Genomic DNA, 20782 nt, shown 5'->3' with positions numbered 1-20782 from the left:
CGTCGTGCGGTCCCTATCAGTTACTAATGTGTTTTGTGTTAGGGGACTTTCACTGGGGGGGGTCTTTGTTTCAATGTGCGATTTGCGTTTTACTCTATTTCGGCCTTCATAACCTCATTTGTCTTCTTGTTAAAGAGGATGGTATTTAGTGCAAATATCTTTCTAATTACATTCAGTGATGGTAGGTCCTTGCTTTCTTCCTATTTTGTGTCCTATTCTCACCACTCTAACACTTATTCAAGCCACGAGAACACTGTTTAACCTTATATAAAAACCAAAAAACCAGGACCGGATTTCACACGCACACAATCTTTTAATCCATTCCCAGCCAGCTCTGTCATATGTAGACATTTTGATTCAGGTTGAAGGCCATTCCCAGGAGTAGTTATATTAGGTGACAGTGTCTATGGACTAAGAGTAGCTCATACCCCCACTTAACACGTTCCCTGCGGCAGTGAATTTCGATGACTTAATGTTACGTCGTATCGGCCCACCGGTGACCCGATGCTGCCTTTAGTTATTATCGGTTCGGGTCACCGGTGACCTGACGAATTTGACTTTGTTTACTCCCTAGTATTAAATCCTAAACAATGCAAGTGCACTTGTTGTGTGCGTTATTGTTGAGGAGACATTCCAGCGTATTTACCTGTGCGACAGTGTTCCGATTCAACAATTGCGTGAAACAGAAATGACCCCGGAAATAATTGGGTCACTGGTGGGCCGATCAGAACTAGCAGTATGCCTCGATCCTTTACTTCCATTGGAACAATATGTTGTCGATTAGTTAACGGAAATTCGTAACTAGGACGTAGTTACTCACTTCGCAATTATGGGAAATTCGCACCGACGGATAAGAGTAACATGTTTCGGGGCACATGGTGACCCGAACCGCACGGAACATGATATAGGCCCACCCCATTGCTGTCCTAAGCCTCTTTCTTTTCCGTGCCACCGGTGTGTCAGAATGTGAAAGCTCCATACCTAAAAAAGGACTTGAAATTGCTTGTAAATATTATATACGGAAGATAGTAAATATGTCTATAACTATTCCAATAACTCCAATAACCTCTATTGGCTTTCCTAAGAGCAATGTAGAAAGCAGATATCAGAAGGGTGGTACTCCTTAAACAACAATCTACGATCTGCGGGCAGCAACACTCTAGGCTTCATTCACCGTAACCGCGCTAAGCGATTCCCGCGTAAAAATATAGGTCAGACAACAATCGGGACTCAGGGTGACCCAAAGCGATATGAATGGAAGATGAAAAAAACTTCCTTCGGGTCACCGGTGGGCCGATCAAAACTAGCAGTATGCCTCGATCCTTTGCTTCAATTGGAACAGTATGTTGCCATTAGTTAACGGAAATTCGTAACTAGGGCGTAGTTACTTACTTCGCAATTCTGGGAAGTTCGCACCGATGGATAAGAGTAACATGTTTCGGGGCACATGGTGACCCGAACCGCACGGAACGTGTTAATAGAAATCTTGATGATAATGTTGAACAACGATTTAACAAGGCACATAAATCGACTCGGTGTATTGTTGAGAACAGTATCAGAGCCCTTCCCCTTCCTCCTCTGTTATGTCGTAACACATTTAAAGTTGTAGTCGACACTGACAGCTGTGCTGGGTGCACCACTGATACCTCGAAGGATATCCCCCTATTAACGCACTTATGGACGGATAGACTTTCATAACCCGGGGATGTCCTTCATTTATTGTAACAAAAGAATATTGTTCCTTCAGTGATATGGCGTTGACAGGCACATCAACAATTAATCAATTTTATTTTCATCAATACTGTGATAATTTCTTGTAATACCGAGCTTGATAGCTGCAGTCGCTTAAGTGCTGCCAGTATCCAGTATTCGGGAGATAGTAGGTTCGAATCCCACTGTCGGCAGCCCTGAAAATGGTTTTCCGTGGTTTCCCATTTTCACACCAGGCAAATGCTGGGGCTGTACCTTAATTAAGGCCACGGCTGCTTCCTTTTTTCTGCCCCATCGTCGCCATAAGACCTATCTGTGTCGGTGCGACGTAAAGCAACTGGCAAAAAAAAAATCTTGTAATGCATGTTTTATTATGATCCATGATGGGACTACCAATAGACAGTGGCTTTTTTTTTTTTTTTTTTACGTCATCATTTTGACACAAGTGCAGCTTTGAAATAGTTTTAAGTGTCATTAATCTTGTGACTTACTAGTTCTTATTCAAATCCACTTGATCATTGATCAATGTTTAATGTGTACACTAGTGTATTTTATGTGTATGTATTTGTAACCTTAAGTCAGGAGGTTTAACCCCCTCCCCCTTTTGTTTATGACGTCACTGCATCCTAATACTAATTTTGTGGTTAATAGGTGAGGATGACCACTATGCTAGTTGCTTTACGTCGCATCGACACAGATAGGTCTTATGGTGACGATGGGACAGGAAAGGGCTAGGAGTGGGAAGGAAGCGGCCGTGGACTTAATTAAGGTACAGCCCCAGCATTTGTCTGGTGTAAAAATGGGAAACCATGGAAAACCATCTCCAGGACTGCCAACCACTATGTACGGTCAAAACTAGTAATGTATTGATTAGATGGATAATAAAGTTTTGTAAAAAGTAAGTCATATCCATCAATATGGGCCCAACCATAAAATGTTTTGCTTATAGGGTCAACAAACTCTGTCGAATACCTTGGGTACATCATGACATGGATTTCTATCACTCGTGATGTCTGCCACAATTTCATCATCGGTGATTTCTTTTTGCTCTAACACATCACAGTCCACATTGACAAGGTCGACAAGATTCACACTTTTTGGCACATCCAATTTTTCACACAAATTCTTCCAATTTTCCTTTTTGTCTTTGACATCCAACACCTCACTTTCTGAGATGTCATCGTCTGTGTAAACCACATCAGCTGCTCTAGAGCAGTTTGCAATGATTTCTTCCTTCATAATCTCCATGCTGCACCGAACGTCTGCATTGCTTCCAGTATTTTGCCAATCATCATCATCATCATCATCATAATCATTTCCCTTTATCCAGCTGTAGCCGGGTAGGGGCAAATATGGTTCCTCTCCACTTTCTTCGGTCTTTCCACCACTCCTCCTCCAACACTGTGTCCCAGTCCAGGTTTCTTTGTATAATGCTGCGTTGGATGGTATCCTTCCATCTCAATCGTGGTCGTCCACGGCCTCTCCTTCCTTGGATTTGCATTTCCATCACCTTTTTTGTCATTCTTTCATCGCTCATTCGCTTTATGTGCCCAAACCATCTTAGTCGGCTCTTCTCTATTTTATCATTCATTTTTTCCACTCCAATTTCTTCACGGATTTTCTCATTTCTTATTTTGTCTCGTCTACTCTTCTGTATCATACTCCTCAAGAATTTCATTTCGGCTGCCTGTATTCAACTCTCATCCTTCTTTGTCATTGTCCAAGTTTCTGCTCCGTAAGTTGTTATGGGTACGTAATACATCTTGTACATAGTATCCTTTGCTTCCATTGGCACATCTTTGTCCCATAACATATTTCTTACACTATGATAGAAACAACTTCCAACTTGAATCCTTTTACTAATCTCAGCATCCAGTCGAGCATTCTCCATTAATTCACTCCCCAGGTATTTAAACGTTTCCACTACTTCCAGGGGCTTGTCTGCAAGTCTAATCTGACCTTTCCCTTCTTTCTCCCCTCTAGCCAATATACGTAGGAAATAGGCTTTAATTTGTGGTTTGGTTTTTTTTTTTTTTTTTTTTTTTTTTTTTTTTTTTTTTTTTTTTTTTACACACTGATGTACTCCATAACGGAATATATATATGAAAATTAATGTTTATTTGTCCTTTATACACTCAAAAACTACTGGAGAAATTTTCTTGAAATTTTTCACGATTTGTTATTTTTCCTGGGTGTTGAGGAAGTGGTAAGATACCCCTGGGGGTGGACGTGGGAGGGGGTGAGATATAAAATTAAAATTAATCAAAAATAGTGTCAAATCCATAGTATTTTTGTTTCTCTGAGATGAATCATTACACTCCGGATGTTGTTTAAGTACAACTTCAGTCTCACTTGGCATGGGGGTGAGAAGAGGTGAAAAAAATGTCCGAAGTGACAGAGATTATGGATGTATGTGTGTTTGTTCCTGCATAGCTGTCAATCAAACTTGTTACACACGTCTTACTTTCTAGGGGGCTGATCTGTGGGGGCAAGTGAATAGGGATATTCCAGATGTCATTCAAGTCCAAGATGAGCCCCAATCAGAATGGGGGTTTGAAGGGGTGAAATAGAATGTCCAAAGTTATTGAGATTATAGATACATGTGTATGTTCCAGCATAGCTCTCGACCAAACTTGGTGCGCGTGACTTACTGTCTCAAAAGAGTACTGAAGCGGTAAGACACCCCTAGGGTTAGGGGGTGGGGTGGAGGTGACATATAGAAATAATCAAAAACTATAAATATTATTCTCAAATCCATTATTTTTGGAGTCGTTTAAATGAATAGTGACAATCCGGATGCTGTTTTAAGTCCTAGGTCCAGCCTTCATAGACATGGCAGTGAGAAGTGGTGAAAAAGAAAATGACCGATATGATAGATGTATTTTTGTTGTGTCCCAACATAGCTCTCAACCAAACTTGGAAATCATATGACTTACTGTCATGAAGATATACTGTGGAGGGGTAAAACAACCCTTGGCGATGGGGTGGGGAAGGCATAACATGTACGATCAATATTAGCATCAAAACCCTAGTTTTTGGAATCACTGAGGTAAATATTGACACTTTAGTTGCCATTTAAGTCAATGTTTTCCCCCACTGGCCTTGAGGGTAAGAAGGTATTAAAAGGAAAATGTACAAAATGACAGAGTATGGATGTTTGTGTGAATGTTCCAGTATAGCTCTTAACCAAACTTGGTACACACATAACTTACCTTGGGGTGGGGATTGGTGGTAAGACATCTCTAAAACTCATAGGAGGAAAAATGATCAAAAATGCCCGATATTAGTGTCGAATCAATACTTTAGATTAATTGTGACACACTGCATGCCACATTTTGTTTTAAAATAAATGGTTTAAAACATCTAATGGTTGAATTAATAAACGCAGGCGAAGTTGCAGGTATATGCTAGTAAAATTTGTTTTATGAAACTCATAATCTTAACATGCTGTTGAGTATGCAACCCATTGATGAGAATTGTCACGTGGTTTGCTTACCTTCCCCTGATATTTGTAATCGGCTACTTTGGCCGATGTGTTATACTGAGTGTGCTGCTTGGTATTAGCTGCGTAGGAACTTACTGTCCAAAATGCATGATTTTTAATACCCGATGAATTTCAAATGTATTTTTTTTTAAAATTATTATTATTATTATTATTATTATTATTATTATTATTATTATTATTATTATTATTATTATTATTATTATTATTATTATTATTATTATATTTGCCTTTATTTGTAGTGGCGAAGTTAGGACTCATGGTCCTCTCTTACACTTAACCACACTTCATTAACAATGTACATCTGAGAGCAATATTCATAATCTTATCTTAAAACTACCATTACAAACTAGAAACAAAGTATGAAACAAAATAATATAAGCTCTATAAATATTCTTAGTCATGTCTTAAAACTATCATTACAAATTAAAAGTTGAATGACACAAAATACCATAAGCACAGTAAACGTACATTCATACACACATTCACTCTACCAGATTCATTCAGCCTGGCGGCACACATCGAGGAGATGCTCACGGCAAGACAACTTGAAGGAATTTAAGGAATTTATGGCTCTAATGTTGTGGGGGAGAGAATTCCATATTCTAGCTCCATTTGCAACAAACGAACGACTAAATGCTGCTGACCTGCTGAGAGGGATAGCAAGTGTACTGCCAGAGCGTGTGTTATGCTGGTGGAAAGAGGATAGGAAATTGAGTTGTGAAGATAAGTAGTATGGGATATTCTCTTTTAATACTCGAAAGATTAATACTGCCACGTGGAGGTTTCTATATTGTTCAAATTTTAGAAGGAAAAGTTGTCGATAATAAGGGGTAACATGAACGTCATAGCGTAAGGAAAAGATAAATCTAATACATGAGTTCATAGCACGTTGTAATCGGTTTAGTTGTTCTCTCGTGGCATCAATTGGTACTACGTCAGTAGGAAAATATAGCAAAAGGACTAAATAGGGAAAAGGGAAGGAGCCTAAAAATAATTTCGCCAAGAGAGTTTGGCAATGCAGTTACGGACGCACAGCTGTGAATTTACATTTGGGTGGTAATGGATTCGAACACCACTGCCGGCAGCCCTAAGAATGGTTTTCCATTTTCACACCAGGCAAATGCTGGGGCTGTTCCTTAATTAAGGCCATGGCCACTTCCATCCCACTCCTAGCTCTTTCTTATTCCATCGTTGCCATAAGACCTATCTGTGTTAGTGTGACATATAGCAGATCGTAAAAAAAAATTATTTTGCAGTTCTGAATATTTCATTATATTGGGTTTGTTATAGCAACATTTTCTTCTATCAAGACTTGATCGCCTGTTTCAATTTCTTAGTCTCGAGCATAGGGAATGGACTTGGTTCATGGTAAAAGTGTGCACACTTCAAAATTTAGAAGTTTACTAGGTGATATTAGCATTGTTAAAGAAATCATGTGGTTTGATCTACTTTCTTCTTATAATAGAGCTCGTTTATTGGTTCCAGGTACATTGTGGCCGCTATGTAAATGAACATATGGTGAATCATGGAGTGGAAAGTTCTCATCCATTAACTCTGAGTTTCACTGATCTCTCAGTCTGGTGTTATGGTTGTGATGCATATGTTGATAATGATGTAAGTACCTTATCTATAAACTTTTAATATTCATTTAGACTGTTTGCCTATAATCCATAATCCTCTTCTTACAGAGAAGACCACTACCTCACTACCTCTATCCTTGAATGTTAAATACAAATCCTATCTACGCTACCTTCACCTAGTGCCACTTCTATAGCTAACTCCGCATCTGAGAAGGGTCCTTTATAGGAGGGAGGTTGCCCGTCCATTGCCGTATGTGTTAAATCCAAGAAGTGCTAGGTGGGGTGCCCAGTGTTTATAATCGTAAATTAAATACGAATAAAATGTCCAGTCAGAATTCATTTAATGGATCCCTCAAATTTTAATAGAGCATAGTAATTCTCTCTCCCAGGGCATGTGTACATAAAGCTGCGTACTGATACATCGGCTTTAGGTCTTACCTAACCCAATAGATGTACAATATTATAGGTTAGGATCCACCTTTCAATACTCCGTAATAAGATGGTAAAAAGTAGTTACAACCTGTTTAATGGGACCGGTTTCAACACATTTTAAGTGTCATCATCAGCCAATTTGCGAAGATCTTAAAACAACTAGCACATTGAATACAGGCAAAAAATTAACATTGTATCATAACGTAGCAATTCAGTAAATGTTCAAAACACAATAATCACAGTCAAGAGAGTAAACAGAACATCACTATCTTGCGCCGAAAACAAATATAGCTGAAGTTCATAAGCAGGTCAAATATTCGCTTATGTAAAGTCGTTGCTAGGCAGGTCTTGTAGGCATTTGTTTCTCCGGCCGAAGAGCAAAAGGTGACGTGAATGAAGTCCTAGGAAAACAGTGTAGGATTTAATTTCGTCAAATTTCAAAGTGGATATATAGGTTTTATAAAATAATTTAAAACGTTATAAAAGAATAAAGCCAAATAAAAAATATATTTAAAAAATAGGAAGAAATAATGAAAGAAATACGAGGTTCAACTCGAAACAACTTGCCGTAGTAATTGATAAAGAAATGATAAATAGAGAAAGGGGGGGACGTTAATTAGAGGGTGGTGATGGTGGTGGTGGTGGTGGTGGTGGTTATTGTTATTAGAGGAAATACAATTGGGCAACAATCCTTAATATAATACTAATTCGAAGAAAAAAGAAAAAGAACCGACACTTCGAAAAATGAAGATATCGGTTAAAGGAAGACAAGGGCCACGAAGGGCGTGAAAATGCTAGCCCTCGCAAACCTAATAGCATCGGGGTCGGAAAAGAACAAGAATTGACCAAGGGAGGTCGGACAGGATAGATGAAAGTGAGGAGCCTGGCACAAGTAAGTGGAAGCAATGCCAGGACTCAGCTAAGGGCCCCGTGGTCGCCAACCCACGCTCTGAAGTTCAGAGCCCCTGGGGGATGGAGGATGGGAAGGAAAGAAAAAATGGAAGGGATCCGATACTTCGAAAAATGAAGATATCAGCCAAAGGAAGACAAGGGCCACGAAGGGCGTGAAAATGAAAGACTCCCTAGCCCTCGGAAAACTAATAGCGTCGGGGTCGGAAAGGAACAAGAGTTGACCAAGGGAGGTCGGACAGGATAGATGAAAGTGAGGAGCCTGGCACAAGTAAGTGGAAGCAATGCCAGGACTCAGCTAAGGGCCCCCGTGGTCGTCAACCTACGTTTCGAAGTTCAGAGCCCCTGGGGGATGGAGGGTGGGAAGGAAAGAAAAAATGGAAGGGATCCGATACTTCGAAAAATGAAGATATCAGCCAAAAGAAGACAAGGGCCAACGAAGGGCGTGAAAATGAAAGACTCCCTAGCCCTTCGGAAACCTAAAAGCTTACCAAGCAAAATCTAAAGCCTATAACTATTTAGGCCTTAAAATCAAGATTGCTAAGCTAGGCAAAGATATTAATTTTCTCAAACAGTGTATCGCGCATAATTTAACCCCTAATTTTCTTAAACCTACCAGTTTTAGACATCGCAATTCTTATGATTGTTCAAGAACACAAAAGAAAATTAACAAGATATGGTTAACCAATGAAATTAAATTCCTTTATAGGAAGAAATCTTTCCTAAACAATCGTCTTTACGAATCTCACCTCGAAGCAACTCGCCTACTATCAAGTGCTCAATGGGACTTATTTCAATCCCATATAGACGATAAATTATTCTTCATACTTTCCAAAAAGCAATCAATTCTAGACAGAAAACTTAACAATCTCAAAAATATCTCTACGACAAGGAAACCTTTTACTAAATTACCTAATGAACCAAAAAATCATGACAGTATAATTAGTAAGTTCCACCCCCCTGTTATAAACTTATCCAAAACAACCCTAGATGATAATGATAACTTAATCCTATCAAAAGGCCCTAAACATAACTGGCCTAACTTAAATAAAAATAACAGTGTTTTTAATACAATCACTGAATCTGAATTGGCTATCAAAAAAATGCCTTTAGAACTACAGGACGAAATTAGACTTGATGTAAAAAGAAAACTTAATAAGATTTACACATCCAATGATAATAGCAACACTGTTCCCTTCGTTGAACGTAAACACATTCTTAACCTCAAAAAGAAAATTAAAGACCAGGACCTCATCATCACAAAAGCTGACAAAGGTAACACTACAGTAATAATGGATAAAGTTGATTATATCGAGAAAACCAAAAATTTCTTCAGCAATAATTCCTTTTCTATAACAAAGAAAGATCCTACCCAACAAATTCAACGTCTTCTAAAACAAACCCTTAAGAACTCTTCTTTCTTATTTACTGAACATGAAAAAACAAAATTATTAAGCATGAATCCAGGCCTACCAACCGCTAAATCTCTCCCTAAAATTCATAAAACTGACGTCCCTATTCGACCAATTATTAATTACAGACCCAGCCCACTTTACAAATTAGCACAATTCATTCATAAATTTCTTAAGAATAATTACAAATTTTTATCGAATAAGTCTGTAAAAAACACCATAGAACTAGTTGAGAAATTAAATAACTTCAAAATCCAACCACACCACTCTCTACACTCTTTCGATATTGTCAATATGTATCCCAGTATTAATATCAGAAAATTATTTCCTATTATTGAAAATAACTTAAATACATATAGTTGCTTAAGCAAACTTGAAATTAATGATTTTATGACCCTCTTAAAATTAGTAGTTACTAACAACTTCTTCATCTTCGACAATACAATTTATCAACAAGATGGTTTAGCTATGGGCTCTCCAGCCTCGGGGATCCTTGCAGAAATATACCTAGACTTTTTAGAACACAATTTCATTGATAACAATGACGACTTTAAACATGTATTATTTTGGGCTAGATATGTGGATGACACATTTGTTATACTGGATGATAGAGTTTTCAATGCAGCTTCTACTCTTAATAGCCTCAATAAAATTGAACCACATATTAAATTCACTCTTGAAACAGAATCAAACAAATCTATTAATTTTCTAGACATAACAATAAACAGATTACCTTCCTCATTATCATATATGATTTACAGAAAACCCACACATACAGCTAATACCATAAAACAAGACTCTTTTCACCCACAGTCACATAAACGTGCTTCATACAACAGTATGGTTAACCGCGCCTTCAAAATTCCGCTATCAAAGGATAACTTAAATAAAGAACTAAACATCATCCGCTCTATTGCCAAATTTAACGGTTATAATTCTTATTTTATTGAACAAATCATTAACAAATTTAGACACCGCCCTAACACAACACTCTTAAAAGATATTCCCAAACCAGCTGCTTACACCACATTCACATTCAATGCAAATACCTATAGTATAGCTAATGTCTTCAAAAAACATAATACTATGATTTCTTTTCGAACTAATAATAGAAACCTTGAATTATTACATAATTCCCACTCCTTAAATAGAACAAGTGTCTTTTCTAAATCAGGCGTATACCGTTTTAAGTGCCACAACTGTAATTCTTCTTACATAGGTCAAACTGGTCGCAACTTCAAAATTAGGTACTTTGAACACGTTAATGCAATAAAGCACAACAGATTTTCGGCAGTGGGACAACACATACATGACACAAAACATGCTTTCACTACAATAAACCAGGATATTGAAATTCTCAGCACTCTAAATAAAGGCCCTCTCCTAGACATCACCGAAAACTGTTTTATACACCTTGACCAGTTTTTCAATCCAAATCTTAATCTGAATGATATTTCTGAGAAACCCAATCCCCTTTTCGATTTTCTCATCTCCTTTTTAAATAACCTGAAGTCAACAAATAAGGAATCAATCTTTCACAATTTACACAATACCCTCTCATGCCACTTCCCCCTTCCGCAACACCCCCCTTGATCCTCCTCAGTTCTCCCCCTTCTCACCCAAGGGGCTCTGAACTTCGGAGCGTGGGTTGGCGACCACGGGGCCCTTAGCCGAGTCCTGGCATTGCTTCCACTTACTTATGCCAGGCTCCTCACTTTCATCTATCCTGTCCGACCTCCCTTGGTCAACTCTTGTTCCTTTCCGACCCCGACACTTTTAGGTTTCCGAGGGCTAGGGAGTTTTTCATTTTCACGCCCTTCGTGGCCCTTGTCTTCTTTTGGCTGATATCTTCATTTTTTCGAAGTATCGGATCCCTTCCATTTTTCTTTCCTTCCCACCCTCCATCCCCCAGAGGTTCTGAACTTCGGAACGTGGGTTGGCGACCACGGGGGTCCTTAGCTGAGTCCTGGCATTGCTTCCACTTACTTGTGCCAGGCTCCTCACTTTCATCTATCCTGTCCGACCTCCCTTGGTCAACTCTTGTTCCTTTCCGACCCCGATGCTATTAGTTTTCCGAGGGCTAGGGAGTCTTTCATTTTCACGCCCTTCGTGGCCCTTGTCTTCCTTTGGCTGATATCTTCATTTTTCGAAGTATCGGATCCCTTCCATTTTTTCTTTCCTTCCCATCCTCCATCCCCCAGGGGCTCTGAACTTCAGAGCGTGGGTTGGCGACCACGGGGCCCTTAGCTGAGTCCTGGCATTGCTTCCACTTACTTGTGCCAGGCTCCTCACTTTCATCTATCCTGTCCGACCTCTCTTGGTCAATTCTTGTTCTTTTCCGACCCCGATGCTATTAGGTTTGCGAGGGCTAGGGAGTCTTTCATTTTCACGCCCTTCGTGGCCCTTGTCTTCCTTTAACCGATATCTTCATTTTTCGAAGTGTCGGTTCTTTTTCTTTTTTCTTCGAATTAGTATTATATTAAGGATTGTTGCCCAATTGTATTTCCTCTAATAACAATAACCACCACCACCACCACCACCATCACCACCCTCTAATTAACGTCCCCCCCTTTCTCTATTTATCATTTCTTTATCAATTACTACGGCAAGTTGTTTCGAGTTGAACCTCGTATTTCTTTCATTATTTCTTCCTATTTTTTAAATATATTTTTTATTTGGCTTTATTCTTTTTTAACGTTTTAAATTATTTTATAAAACCTATATATCCACTTTGAAATTTGACGAAATTAAATCCTACACTGTTTTCCTAGGACTTCATTCACGTCACCTTTTGCTCTTCGGCCGGAGAAACAAATGCCTACAAGACCTGCCTAGCAACGACTTTACATAAGCGAATATTTGACCTGCTTATGAACTTCAGCTATATTTGTTTTCGGCGCAAGATAGTGATGTTCTGTTTACTCTCTTGACTGTGATTATTGTGTTTTGAACATTTACTGAATTGCTACGTTATGATACAATGTTAATTTTTTGCCTGTATTCAATGTGCTAGTTGTTTTAAGATCTTCGCAAATTGGCTGATGATGACACTTAAAATGTGTTGAAACCGGTCCCATTAAACAGGTTGTAACTACTTTTTACCATCTTATTACGGAGTATTGAAAGGTGGATCCTAACCTATAATATTGTACATCTTATTTCTCTATTCAATACGGAACAATAATGAAGTTTTTAACTTTAAATAACCCAATAGAAACGTTAAACAGGTAGGAACTGCACCTAGGGTCTCCAATAACTTCTCCACTACTTGAAAATAAACTATCTTTATTCCGACGTAACTGAAATCTGTACATTAGTACTTCATCAACACACACTAAATATAAAATAACACACTCAATAAATATTTTCAACTGCTGGAAGAATTCCTATAAACATTCAATCATCTTAGAACAAAAAAAAGTTGTGAGAAACAACAGCGAGAACTGCACTACCATTTGTAGTGAGCCCAATGGCCAATATTTATAATGCATATATGTTATATTGCCCTTCACTACTGTATCTCTTTAACCCTTTGACTGCCAGCCTCATACGCGGTGTCCATGTCCTATACCACCAAGGCCTAATGACCACTTTTTACCTCGCAGTAAATTATTCGTAATAACTTCTGTTCAGTTTATGTAAATTGGATGGGCATTTTTTTGTTTTGAAGGTAATGCTTCAGGCATTTTATTGATGTAAATTAATCACCTTTGTTTTATAAATTATTATTTTATGAAGTGATAATTCAAATAAACATTTCCTTTCTTTGAAAAAAGTATTTCGTGGTCTGAAAAAGTTAAGAAAAAAATATTTTTACTATCAAAACTGCTTTATTTTAGAAAGGTGGTTTTTCCTATGCCACATATAAAAATATAGAGCCATATGTACAATATTACAGTTACAATATATTATTATTATTATTATTATTATTATTATTATTATTGTTGTTGTTGTTGTTGTTGTTGTTCCGAGGTATCTGTGGAACAGCAGAGGTGAAAGAAGGTGCGGGGGTGAACGGGTCTCAAACTACGAAATTAAAGTTAAAGTAAAATTTAACAAGGTTATATTTTCTTTTCAAAATCAAGAATAAGAAATAACAAATTGAACAGGTACACAGTAGCCGAAACACAATTCGAAAAAGTACAATTACAGTGATTACAGGATTTGGGCTCCGAGAGCCAGACACCCAATTCTTGAGCTAAAAGCCCAACCTTACGTGTTTTTTTTTTTTTTTTTTTTTTTTTTTTTTTGCTAGGGGCTTTACGTCGCACCGACACAGATAGGTCTTATGGCGATGAACCTTACGATATACCGAAGTCAACAAAGGGGCAGAAGACCCCAATCATGCCTAGGAGCACTAGCTCCTCTTTACACGGTAAAGCCTCCTCGAGGCATACAACACTCAATTTTCAAGAAAGAGCCACCCGCTCTCAAAATTTAAGCCTATCAAAGGCCACACCAAACTCAACCTTCAAGCTGTCCTCCAAGGACATAGACACAGGGGTAAAAGATACCCAACCTACTGAGGCCTATTAAGTGAAGAAACAGAAATATTACATGGCCTCGACAATACCAATTTGAGAGGAGGCGAAGCTGCACTCCTAATACATTTTGTTTAAAACCTAATCTGGCACTAGGCCGCTAATGCAAGGGCTAATCCCATACTAAAGAGGTGACTTATAGAAGGAAACAATTTACATTACGCTAGACAGGAAGAAACGGTTGAGAAAATAAGTTCACCTCAAAGCAACATGAGTGGGAGCTCGAGAGGGTTAAGCACTCTCTATCCCAAATTTATAGTTAAACAGATAGAATAGATACCGAGTGTCTTTACATTTTAAGGGAAGTTACATGGTAAAAGGCTTCGGACCTGCCCCGAGAGTTAAACTGCTGAGCTAGCAAGAAAAGAAGTTATTACACGGCCATTACCTTGTGGATGAACTGCTACCCGAAGAAAGAGGCGCTTCCCGCCCCCTGCTACGTACTTTACACACTGAAAGATGTTACTGAAGTGGCGCAGAGACCCTAAAATCAGCAGTTTATATACTCTCGCAGAAAGTTTGAGGCGTTTCAGGAATGAGAACACCCTCCCACAAGAATTTTATTGGCTAACCAGGAAAACCCCTACACAGTACGAAGAAGAAACACATTATTGGTGGAAAATTAATTTGAGAAATTCGGGATTGGCTAAATTCAAAACAAGGGGAAAGAAAGGGTTAATATTGCCAACTTAAACAATAACAGAAAGAAATTTAACAAGAAACAAACTTTTGAAATCAAAATTTCTCCAAAAAAACAGTTCTTTCACTTCGCACTAGGGTGCACATTGTAGTTCTTCAGTAGTGTCCTCTAGAAGAGAATGTTCACACTTCTTACTACAGGAAAAACAAAAATACGTCGAAAATGACCCAGTTCAGAAACTTCAAAATTTCCAAGTAGTGACATCTTCTGAGAAACTTGAAAATTAACACAGTAGATAAAGTTCAGACTTCCTCCAGCAGAGGAGTTTCGACTGGCGCAAAGTTTGAATTTGCGGCGTGGAGATGTACCGCCCGGTACAATTATTATTATTATTATTATTATTATTATTATTATTATTATTATTATTATTATTATTATTATTATTATTAGTACATTAACGTGAAATTTCTAATCTTACATTATATGCAAATGCTACAGTTCCTGGTTTGTTTTAAGTAAAAAAAATTGATTACTAATATCTATTTCACACAAACTTAACACTCAATAATTCACTTTTTGCCTTAAAAATATGATACAAGAAACTATTTACTGATATTTACACATGTTTATGACGTGTTCTTGCAAATGTGCTTAAGGAGGCACAAAGGGTGTACACCCTCCTTACACTGTTTACAAATGTATCTGGTCTTTTCTCCATTTACCACCTTGACTACTACTAATCTTTCTGAATACAGAACAGTTGCGTTCCTTCTTTTTTTTTTTTTTTTTCCTCGGTATGAGTAAGGGGTTTGTTACCCACCCGCGAGAGCTGAATTGCCACTTGGCCACCAAGCTACTCGGAAGCAAGTTCCTCAGCTAAACTGGTTGTATGTAGTCTTATTTAATCCAATACTAGTCCAAAACCTGTATTATACATTATTAAAACGAATAAATAACTTTTTTTTTTTTTTTTCTGGAACGTCCAATCAATTAGATGTTGGTAGTTAAAGGGTTAAGCACTGCCACTAACACTTGATTTTAGAGACACACTCGCTTGCAAAAACGCTTGCTATTGGGACGAAGTACATGTACTAGATCAGTACACTAGATAATTGCTCAACAGTTATAACCAGCAAATTGTTCACAGTAATCTTGAAGAGTAATAGTCCCTGGATCGCGTCCTTCCGAAGTGTATGTAGACTTCCTCACGCCCACTCCATCTCGATATCTCCAAGTTCTTGCCGGCCTGTTTGTCCAATCATGAGTGGGAGATTTCCCGCACTATGATAGCACATGGGTATTTCCCAACCACACCCGAATGTATGACTTCAGGGTATCCATGTTTCATGACTTGGACTCTTCATATGATTCACCAAAGTTTCTCTGGATGTTATTCCAAGCCTGGAAATAGTTGTGTGTTTCCCAACTGCGTGTACAAAATAAATTACTAATATTTAACATAAGAGATCTTACAGCTTCAAATATTCTTACATTAATACACAAATGAAAGAATAATAATAATATTAATCATAATCACAGTAATAAGAATATGTTGTAATAAATACAGTGCGGGGGTGTCACAAGTTCAGCTTGGAAATAACAGTAAATAAATAATCAAAATTACCATAACAAAAACAGAAATTTACTATTTTGTACTGAAGTGTTTTGCTCAAAGTTAGAAACAGTTACTTTAGAACTCCAGTATTTTTCGATGACTAAATGAAAATGAAAGCAATGAAAAGCAAACTAGACATAATTAGGGTATCGAACTGTTCTGAACGGCTTTTGATTTGTTAATACCAATATAATGGTCCGCTATTGGACGTTATACATTTTCCAGCTAACTCGTTCTTGGTTCTCTGCGTTTCGCCCTCATGTGCTAAGTTGGGCTCATCAGTTGGTCCTTAGCACACCTACCAAGACGCAAGGCTAGTGCATACCGTGGAGGCCACTGCATAGGCTACTTGAAGCCACCAGCAGTGCCAATGCACTATGAGAGACTATGTCTCACTTCCAAAAATTGATGCCTGCCTGGCCATCAGATGATATAGATGTTGATTCCCATAGGGAACATGGTATTATAAATTTACTCATTCAGGACAAATATTTCATCTTTTGATTTGTTGTATAAATGCTTCAAGTGTTGCAAGACGTCGCCGAAAGTTACTTGTTGATGTGTATTGGTTTACCTGTCAATAGGAAAATGACTATCGAACTGCTTTTCACAACACTTAGGATTTCCCTAACCCTCCCCCATTCTACATCAGCAACCTATTTTCTTCAATTTGGGTGTGGATTCGTTTGTTGGATGGCGATTCCACATTTCAAATTGCATATGTTCAATGCGTGGTCCCATTCGATGACTGGAAGCCACAATATGTCACCTAATTACCAAGAGCTGTGAGTCTTTTTGTGCTGACAACACATCGCATAGAAAATCGTAATCAGTCTGTCTGCCTACCTGCCTTGCCACATGAAGAGTGCAGAAGATCTGCAGAGCAGACTTGTTTCCTGATAATGATGTATTATAAACACAGTCCTACAGTGAGCATACAAATGGAATTTACACCACAATCTCTGCAAAGTTTGCTTTTCACTAACAGTAATTGTAAAACATCTTGCTTTGAAAATTGAACATTTCTCTTTGGTTCTGCACATTTGTTCAGCCTACTTTATTTCATTATTAAGCTTTCTGATGCTCAGCAAGAATTTTTCTAATGTGGGTGTGTGTGTTTTTTTATGTTGCTTTTCAGCTAGCACCACAATTACCATTGAAGTATGTTTCACAATTTCATTTTCACAGTAAATGTACGGTTTGTGTTGAACAGTGATTCAAAGCTTTAAAACAAGTTTGTTGTGAAATATTCTTGCTTTGGAAGCTTTTAATCATATTCATTGAAGTATCAAAGTTTTTGAAGCATTTATATTCAAATATTTTTGCGAAGCTTTTGAAGCATCATACATTAATAGCCTTAATTGAGAGTTCAGTTTATTTGGGCTTGTCTGTTGGAGCACAGTAATTTTATTCTTGCCTGCAAATTTGATAGACAAATTCAAAATTCTTCAGTGAACAAAAGCCTATTTTGTTTAGTTTTATTGCCTTCCAGCACAAAATAAGATGGAGATTACAGGAAACGTTTTTCACCAGTGGCAGCAAATCCACGTGATGAATAATAATCAGCAAAGTTCATGGTCAGTGACCGCTATAGAAAAACAATGTTTGGGTTTCACTATTTATAGTCGCTGCGTGGTACAGTAAACTTTAAATTAAAAGTATAATATGTTTACTACCAGAATTAAAGTGCAAGGCAGGGAAACAAGAAAACAAAATGGATGTGGAAGGCGGGTGATCCTTGCAGATGGGTCGTAAGCTTTTATGAACTGTATCTCAAAAAGAGATTAATCACGTTCTAAGGGAAATACCAACAACAACGAAAGAACTTCAAAGATATTACTGAAAAGCCGGGAAAGGAGAAATAAAACAACTCTCGTGATTTACCATGCAGAATGGATAAAGTAGTAATTGAGATTAGTGGTATTTATTTACAATTTTTACACTGGGTAGTCTGTAGGCGTTCGCTAGATTACAAGCTGTAATTTAGGACTGCGTGAAAGAAGAATATCTTTTTTTTTTAAATATTATTATTAAAATATCAGTAGGGTTGTTGATAAAATACTAACAAAGACGAGATATTAAAAAGAGTCATAACTTCAGCAGTGTTTATATTAGTGCAGGTAATTGACAGGATATTTCAAATATCAGTTCAACTGTCCCACTTATCACGAAGGTAATAACTTTTTAAATAATGCGATACTGTTGTAAATTTTGTTTAAAGAAAGGACTAGCTGATGTACCCGTGCTTCGCTACGGGATTCTCAGAAAGACTGACTTTGTGGTTTTCCTAACTGAAATCAACATAGGTCATTACAAAAACGTAAGTATGAATGTAGCGATTAAAAGCAATGCTATCATATAAAATACTCGATCAAATGGAAAGCCGCACGTTTTATCACTTTTAACGAACAGTGCTGCGGTTAGATTGCGGTGCCAATCTAATAGTCCAAAGTTCCAGAGCTGGGATGACCAGGCCACAGATTGCCATGAACACTCATCTGTCATTGTTCCGCTAAATATGCACACTGTTCATTCCAATCAGTACCTCAGAATAGGGATTGAATAGCCCTAATGCTATGATGATCCAGTGTGTTACGTACCAGTAGTATCAGAAAATTTATAAACCAGGGGAATAGCATGCTAAAGAAGAAAGTTATCAAACTCACCAGCTACTTCCCATCAATATTCAGGCAGGCTGTTACACTCTGTCCAACTGGGCGAGTTGACCGTGTGGTTAGCGGTGCGCAGCTGTGAGCTTGCATCCGAGAGATAGTGGATTCGAACCCCATTGTCGGCAGCGCTGAAGATGGTATTCCGTGGTTTCCCACTTTCACACCAGTCAAATGTTGGGCCTGTACCTTAATTAAGGGCTAAGTCACGCCTAGCCCTTTCCTATCCCATCGTCGCCATAAAACCTATCTATGTCGGTGCGACGGAAATCAAATAAAAAATACTCTGTACGCAGCAGTAATCCTATCTACCGGAGATGAGGGGCAACAGAAGACACAAAGCACATCACGACAAACAATGGTCAATGTAATGTTATTGTTGATCAGTGTTATGAGCTTTCTATATTGTAGGCCTACACATTCAGTTTTCTTTCGACTCTGTGATTGTAAAATATTTTATACCGTAAACTGTAGTTTCTTATTCTCCGACTTTACAAACCGATTTTCATTAAGTACTGTTTACCCATTTTCTCGTTACTCGGCGCTGATATGGACTTAGTAACAAAAATTCAAATTCATGAATATCTTGGTGATCATAGCCAGTACGGTAACAATGTATAAGACATGAATAATAGGAAATTTAATACTATATAACCTTAGTTATCTAGCATTCATCGACTACGCTTCTAATAAGAAATATTTGAGAATTACATTTTAGGCCTTCCCCTAAACCCCTAAACTACCATTTCACTCAGCGTGAATAAACTAATTTACAGCCTAGACTATAGCGACTTATTTCCTGACTTTGCATACCGATTTTCATCAAGATAGGACTACTAATAACAACAATATTTGAGAATTAAATTTTAGGCCTTCCCCTAAATTACCATTTTTCTCAGCGTGAATACAATTATTGACAGCCTAGATTGTAGCAATTTATTCCCCAACTTTTCATACCCATTTTCTTTAAAGTACGACCACTAATAACATAAATAGTTGAGAATTCAATTTTAGACCTTCCCCTAAACTACCATTTTACTCAGCGTGAGTAAAATGATTTATAGCCTAGATTGTAGAGGCTCATCCCCTGACTTCACATACCGATTTTCATTAAATTCTCTTCAACCGTTTTCTCGTGATGCGTGTACATACATACATACAGACAGACAGACAGACAGACAGAAATTACAGAAAAGTAAAAAGTGCATTTTCTTGTTACTATGGACATGACCGATACAGAAATACCATTATTTTCATATTCTGAGCAATGTACAGACAAAACTCTTATTTTATATATATATAGATTTCAACAGAATATACAGTATTTCACTGGTGAAATAGTTAACAGTCCTTGTATTGTTATTGATTATTGTTGCTCTTCATATTCAAATATTCCATTGTTGGTTACAGTCGTGAACAAACGGTGTAGTGTAGTCAAGTAAATATAAATAAAAATCAGCTGATCTTGTATTCCAATCATTTGTAATTCTGAGTAGGTAATTAAAGTATCCATAATTTATATTTCGCTCCCTCGATCTTTCAGTATTTATGAGCAGTTAGCTAATAATAATAAAGTTCCTATATCCCAGTAACTGCAATTCAAGTCCCTAGAGTAGTAGCAGTTTTGACAAAAATATTTTTGAGAAATTATTGTAGACAACCTCGTATTTTTCAGTAATTAAGGACACTTTTATTCTCCGGGCCGTGGAGTAGGGAAAATAACAGTAATCCACCAGCTGTAATAATCACTTAACCACATTTCAGTTGAG

The 20782-nt window shown here is 37.7% G+C and overlaps 1 protein-coding gene across 8 annotated transcripts in view; it reads left to right on the top strand.

Moving 5' to 3' along the window:
- Positions 1-20782, top strand: part of HDAC6 (histone deacetylase 6) — a 458923-nt gene that overhangs the window by 416773 nt on the left and 21368 nt on the right. For all 8 annotated transcript variants that reach the window (XM_067152102.2, XM_067152103.2, XM_067152104.2 and 5 more), the window contains one exon: positions 6701-6829. In XM_067152102.2, the coding sequence (XP_067008203.1) occupies positions 6701-6829 (129 nt within the window). The remainder of the gene's footprint in view (positions 1-6700; positions 6830-20782) is intronic.

This window comes from Anabrus simplex, chromosome 8 (genome assembly GCF_040414725.1).
Source record: "Anabrus simplex isolate iqAnaSimp1 chromosome 8, ASM4041472v1, whole genome shotgun sequence".
NCBI lineage: Eukaryota > Metazoa > Arthropoda > Insecta > Orthoptera > Tettigoniidae > Anabrus > Anabrus simplex.
Note: the sequence above shows the minus strand (reverse complement) of the source record. Positions and strands in the feature narration are given on the sequence as shown.